The 7060-nt window shown below is 37.2% G+C and overlaps 1 protein-coding gene across 11 annotated transcripts in view; it reads right to left on the reverse strand.

The window, feature by feature from the left end:
* agpat4 (1-acylglycerol-3-phosphate O-acyltransferase 4 (lysophosphatidic acid acyltransferase, delta)) overlaps positions 1-7060 on the reverse strand; it is a 192526-nt gene that overhangs the window by 56676 nt on the left and 128790 nt on the right. For all 11 annotated transcript variants that reach the window (XR_006312574.1, XM_043696316.1, XM_043696318.1 and 8 more), the window contains one exon: positions 2886-3047. Coding sequence is in view for 10 of the 11 variants with exons in the window: in XM_043696316.1 (XP_043552251.1) it covers positions 2886-3047 (162 nt within the window). In the remaining variant the exon portion in view is untranslated. The remainder of the gene's footprint in view (positions 1-2885; positions 3048-7060) is intronic.

The raw sequence follows: 7060 nt of genomic DNA on the forward strand, positions 1-7060 counted from the left end.
TGAATGGTCTAATTTCTGCTCTTATGTCTATGTTCTGTGTGCATGTGTAGAGGGTTTTTAGACGGCAGTTAGAGAGTTTTAACAAGTAATAGTTCTGTCAAACTTTTAGTTTAAAAAAAAATCAAATTTATTAGTAGTAGTTCACATCAAGTAGAAAAACCTAGAACATGGTTTCTATTAACCAGAATCTCAGACATGTAAATTGGGGTTTTTTTACATACGTTGACAAAACGTTGAACTTTTGTGACAACTCCAGGATTGGCAGGATATGATTTCCAGCATGCACCCTCCTGAGGCACAGCAAAATTAGGAATTAATGCAAGTCTGAGAACAGATAGGCAAGGAATAGTGCAAGTTAAATTGAAAGGAATAAAAAAGTAAACAACAAGCTAGCAACAGATAAAAGAAATTAAGACAGATTATCAGAAAGTTCCTAACAAAAAAATAATTAATAGAACACATACTACTAGAGATAGTGAAAATCATGGAGTAACTTTAGAAAATTAAAGTCTGTGATGGACAAATCAGAGAAAGTGACTTAATTAAAGGAGAGGTGTTGGATTGGCAGAGGAAATGGGGCTGGGAGGGTCACAGAAACAAAAACCATGATACACACAACTTTTAAAATCAAGATATTTCACATGGTAAGAGAACTTAAGGCAAATTTTTGTGCAGTACTGGAATGCAGGGTCACATGAAATAGAATTCAGAATAGTAACCAAAACAAAAAGAGATAACAGGTCCAATTCTCAGTGCATATTGGATAACTGAGCAACTACTTTGCAGCCAGTTCAAAAGAGCAATGTAAGAACAAATTGACAAATTGGGTGATCTATTCCACGAGAGAATAATAAAAAGTTAGTACATAATCACAATAAGGAATACTTCAACTGCTACCTAAAGCAGTTTCATTAGTAATTCTTGTCTGTTATGATAATTGAAATTCAGGGGAATAATTAACTAAGTGCTTTCAGCAGGACAATAAATAACCATCTTTAGCAAGGAAACACTACTTTGGTTATTATTTTTCAAACATAAGAACAGTCAAAAATTCAGAGACAAAGCGCTGGGACAGAATAACATTTATCATGAAATGAAGAGGATCTTGCCCAAAATGACAGGGTTAAAAGGGAGAGAAAATAATTGAACAGCAGATGAACAGTAGAGAAATCTTCAAAGAAGATGCAGTAAAGTACAAGACAGATTCTAACAAGAGAGGGGTAAAACAGAAGTAATGAGGGTCCATTGTCAAATTTTAGTTTTAATAATAAATGAGGCATCCTTGAAAAATGTTAGCTCTTAATATTAAAACAAATAACAAAGGAATATGGAAAGCTAAAAGTATAAGGGGGATTTAAAGAATGAAAGAATAAAAACCTAGAGAAAAATATAGGAAATAGTAATGACTTAATGTACAAAAACATTGAAAATATAATTGAAAGGTCAGGCTGGTCAAAAATGAAGGAACACCCAAATTCACAAAGCACCTATAACGGAGAATGAACATAACTGAATTTCTATCTGGTGTCCTGTGAATTTAAATACTTTGATCACAAAAAGTGGGAAAAAAACCCTACTTAGTTAGCACGCAAGGATAGGATCCATTATCAACAGAATATCAAGAGATCAGCTTCAAAATTAACAATGTATAAATAATCTCAAATGCAACTGCAGTGCTCTCTACTGTATCCCAGGTCAGTACTGCAAGTGGTGACAAATGGAGAGGCATGCCCGTTCCTCCAAATCGATGTTTGTACCTGGAACCACAGCATTGTTTTTGCAAAAGATCCTTTAGGTGTGAGATATATCCAGCTGCTGGAGTATTGTGGGGCCAATTTGATTGATAAAGTCTGCAGAGTCAGCTAATCTTCTAGGAATAACAATCAAGGGGTGTACTAAAGGGAAGTTAAGACAGGTGGAGGAATCACTGAGTCAACAGTGAAGTGGAGTTCTAATAGGCCCTTTTAGGTCCCTCCCATTCTGTTGAGAGAGAGAGAGAGAGGAGATTCCAACTTCTGGAGCTCCAACTTTTAAATCCTCTTTCTCTCCCAAAAGTGAAAATGTTGGTGATGGACTAGATTGGACATTCAGAAGAGTCCTGGTGTCATGTGACCTCTGACTTTCTCCCAAGAATGGCAACCCCTTACTGCAACATAATTACACAAATCCTAGTCATCTGTCCCTGCTTTACTGAAGATATCCTGCTTCGTTGATGCTGGCTGGCTATTTAATTGCAAAGAGGTATCATATCCAGACTTGGATTTTTGCCTCCCCAAGCCAGAAACCAAAATGTAGGTCCACAAATATCTAGTGAAACACCAGCAGAACTGAACATAAATGCATCAAGATGCCAAGTTTCAAGATCAAATACTGAATAAATTAGTCAATTTTTCACATTCAATGTTTATTACTATTATACTTACAGTAAACATAGCAATTAAAAAGTTAGGAAGATAATATTTGCACAACCATCACATACTAGTAGAAACCAGGAGAAAGCTTAATACATTTTACTTCATGGTAGAGTTTTCTAGAATAGAGAACAGTTCAACTTTGCAGAAGTAATTTAAAAGAAAAAAAAGTTAGGAAAAAGGAATTCTGATACAACTTCTAGGAAACAGTAAGGACCGCGGATGCTGTAAGTCAGAATAAATAGATGTGAAGCTAGAAGAGCACAGGTCAGACAGCAACCGAAATAGGAAAGTAACGTTTCAGGCCAAAACCCTTTATCAGGGCTTTCCTGCTCCTCTGATATTTTCTGACCTACTGTGCTCTTCCAGCTTCACATTTGTTGACTCTGATAGAACTTCAGCTGACAATATGATTTTAGTGCTTTGTCATTATTACAGAAATTATGAAATTTCTATATAAAACACTATACCCACCCAAAAGATTTCAGGATAATCCCGGAGGTTAAGCAAGCTCTGGACTACGTTTTTGCGATCTTCTGTCCACTGTCGCTTGCAAAATACTATCTCCAGAAAATACCACATCCAGCCTATCAGAGGAACATAAGCCAGCTCCTTTTTTGCTAGTACTTTCGAACTCTACAAAAAAAAAGTTAATGGTTATATTAACACCAGTATTACATGGTTCATAATTTAAAAAAAAAATAAAATACAAGAAAGTAGTTAAAGCATGCTCGTGGCCTCTAGGTCAGTGGATTTGAAGAGATACAAGCCAGTAACATTTTAAATGGGGTAAGTAACAGCAGCAAAAAGTTTCCATTGATGTCTCATTGAATTCAATATTAACTTGTTTGCTCACTCCAGAGAGGCTACCAGAGTAAAGTTTCACCAACACTATTTCAAATCTCCAGCATCATAGCTTGGGAAGTAAGTATTAAATCACTTCTAACTTAGTATGACAGGACAGGACGGGACTGATGGAATGATTACAGGAACGAATGGAGGAAAAAAAATGTATCACAGGTTCAAATCCCACCATTGCAGCTGGTGGAATTCAAATTAATGAATGAATCTGGAAAGTAAAACTGCAGTATAAATGTGCTTGGAGACTGCCATTAACTGTCACAAACACCCCTCTGGTTCAAATGCTGCCGAGAAGGAAATATGCCATCTTTATCTGGCCTACATGTGAATCCAAATCCACAGCAATGCTATTTACTGTCAACAGCGCTCTGTAGAGGCCTAGCAAACCTTTCAGTTCGAGGACTATTAGGAATGGACAACAATCCCAAAGCTCATATTCCATGAAAGAGCAAAACAAAAACAAAAAAAAACTGGATTGACAAAGATATTACTGCTGGGGCCTCAACAAGTGACTTTGACCAAAGTGCAGCCAAATTTGCCAAAGAAAATTCAAAGACTAGCAAGCTATGATGAAAATACAAAGAATCTAAAATATGAAGTAATAATAAGCAAGCTCTATAGATGGATTATTCAAGTGGTTGAAAGACTGACAGTTGGAGCATAGCGTGGGATGGCTTTCCCTTTTGGGAGGAAGAACTGAAAAGCGAATCAATTAAATAGGGAGAGACTACAGAATGGCAAAAACAATGATCAGTGTGCCCTTGTACGTGAATCTCAAAAGTTGGCATGCAGGTACAGGAAGTAATTAGGAAGGCAAACAAAACATTAGTTTGTTTTGCAAGGAGTACAGAGTATAAACATAGGAAAGCTTTACTAAAATTGTACAGAGTGTTAATGAGACCATTAAAGAAGCATTTGCTTGCATCGGAAGTAGCTCAGAGAAGGTTCACAAGAATAAATTCCTAGAGTGAGGGGTTTCTCATGGAGGGAAGATAAGGAGTACACAGTTTCAAAATAAAAGGGACTCACATTTAAGCCAGACTAGGAAACATTTCTTCTCTCAGAAGACCATTAGTACTGAAATTCATTATCCCACAAATAGTTGAGGCTGTGTCATTGAATATATTCAATGCAGAGTTAAAAGATTAACTTTGATTGACAATGGCTATGGGGCAGATTAGAAAAAGCAAAGATCAGCCATGAGAGTCCAGATGGACTAATCTTAGTTATGCTCTGATGTTCATTACTTATAGTTTTGAAAAGTTAGAAAGAAGATTTCACTTTAGTGAAATCAACTTTTTACATAGATTAAGCTTCTAACTTTAATAGCACTTAGTCTCTGGGGTTCCAAATTTGATTCTCACTCCTGAACTGCCAATTGGTTCAGTGAAAAATCAAAACAAGGCAAGAAAACTAATATAATCTAGTCAGGAATCTTTATCTAAGTAGAATAGCACCCCCTTTTTTAACCAGAATGCCTAGTGACCTAATGGACAGGTTCTGGTGTTGTCAGTTGCCCCTTCACACTAGTTATTTAAAGATGTACTGTAAGAGGTGGTCACAATTTAACAGTCAGAAAGCATTCTAATTTCTTGCTGTCATTCTCATCTGACAGCCACAAAAGCTTGATGTTGTTCAGTGAGCATATTCTTTGGTTTCTGACCAACACAAAAATCCTACTGTTTCCAATTGTTATTGGAAAACATAACAATGGAATCACATTTCATTGCACCTTTGCTTCCATGGAGCCAGTGCAGCCAAATGACACAGGGAAGTGGCAGTGCTTCACAATAAATTAATTCCAAAGTAAATTAGACTCCCGATTTGAGATTGAATTTAACAGGCCCCAGTCACACAAAAACAGATATTGAGGGGAAAAAAGGCAATTCTAGATCCCCACTCTAGAGGGCAGTACTGTCCTTCAGGAAGATATGGTTCACTATTTCCCAGTTGCTGAAAATTTTTAGTTTTTGGGTAATCATCATAGGTATGGTAGCAGAATGGTTAAATTACTGGATTAAATGATTCAGAGAGTAGTTTAAAATCCCATCACAACTGGAAAATTCAAATTCAATTAGGTAATTAAACCTGAAATTACTATCAATATAAAAACAAAACCATCTTAATCCCTTTTAAAAAAAAAGGGAAAAAAAAACTAAAGTCTGCTATCCTTGCATTTGAAAAATATCTAAGCACTTGCCTCATATCAAAATGCTACAAAAGGGCCACTTATCTTGAGAATTAATCCACAAACTATACAAGCATCTGCCAGTAGTCAAACCTTTTAGCCAACAACCCAGACTCTTCAAAATCACTACCTTAGTTGCATGCTCTGACTGGTTAGATAGATCAATTGCCCATGGCAACACTAACGTGCAATGGAGAGGTAGTGAATCTTGGACTGAGTATTCTACGCAAACCACCTAACTTCTAACAAGGCTTTTCAATAATCAGGAAGGCATAAGTCAAGAGTGGAGCGTGGGGTGCTGGAAAAGCACAGAGCAGCAGGGGTAAAAAAAAACAACCAACATTTCAAACAGAAGCCCTTCACCAATTCCTAATGAGGGGCTGATGTCAAAAACATTGATGCTCCTGCTCCTCAGATGCTGTGCTTTGCCAGTACCACACTCTTGACTCTGATCTCCAGCTGCAGTCCCTACTTTCTCCCATAAGTCAAGAGTGTGGAGGAATATTCTCCACTTGCCTGGATGTGAAAAGCTTCCAGAACACTCCAGAAGCTTGACACCATCCAGGACATTGTGGATATTAAGGTTGTGCCAAACACCTCCGTTGTTGCATAATGGCTGCAGTTTGTCATCTGCTAGGCAGATGCAGCAACTCCTCTAGCTGTTCCAAACCTATGGACTACCTAAAAACAACAAAGTGATACACAAACACCATTGCCAAGAAACATACCATCCTTGCTCAAATATATTGAGTTCAAATCTTTAAATACTCTACTTAAATGACTCTGTGGGTACATAGACCAACTGACTGTAGCTGATCAAAAGGCAGCTTACAACTACTTCAAGGGCAATTGGTGCGGGTAATAAAATCAAACAATCAAATCAATATCTCCATTCTGGTTATTCATTCATTTTTCACAACTACTGTTCACGGTTTTTGTTTTCGGTTTGCCATTTTTCCTTAAATTGAACATTGTTAAAAAATGGGAAATGGCCACTCATTTCCGCTCATGAAATCATGTAGGATGTGGTAGGTTAGATGCAGGAAGACATGTAACACGGGGGCCTCCAAAATAAAAATATTTGTCAACTCCTGGTACATATTAAAAAATGGGCTTGGAATTAGATTCAGGTGTTAATTTATTTTTAAAAAATGTTAATGTCACCATCTCAAGAATTAAATTCTCGCAACTAGATCTTGGAGAAGTGGTATGAATGGTAACGTCAAAGAACTAGGAATCCAGCACTCCAATCCAATATTGTGAGGACACAAAGTTCAAATCAGATTATGTCAAATAGTGGAAGTTAAAGTTCAGTTCAAAATCTGGAAAAAAAAGCTTGCTCAAGGCAACCACGTAACCACTGTCATTTGTCAGGAAATCCCTGTTAGGGTCATTTAGGAAACAAAATTCTGCCATAATTTACTTGGTCTGGCCTTCAGTGACCATAAGACATTGGAGTAAGCCATTCGGCCCATGAAGTCTGCTGTGTCATTGTGGCTCAACTTCACTTTCCCCAAAACCTGCTGTTCTCTTACTGATTAAGAATTTGCTCATCTCAGCCTTGAATATACTTGGAAGCACACTAGCTTTCGGAGCGACG

This window comes from Chiloscyllium plagiosum, chromosome 9 (genome assembly GCF_004010195.1).
Source record: "Chiloscyllium plagiosum isolate BGI_BamShark_2017 chromosome 9, ASM401019v2, whole genome shotgun sequence".
In the NCBI taxonomy this organism is placed as follows: domain Eukaryota; kingdom Metazoa; phylum Chordata; class Chondrichthyes; order Orectolobiformes; family Hemiscylliidae; genus Chiloscyllium; species Chiloscyllium plagiosum.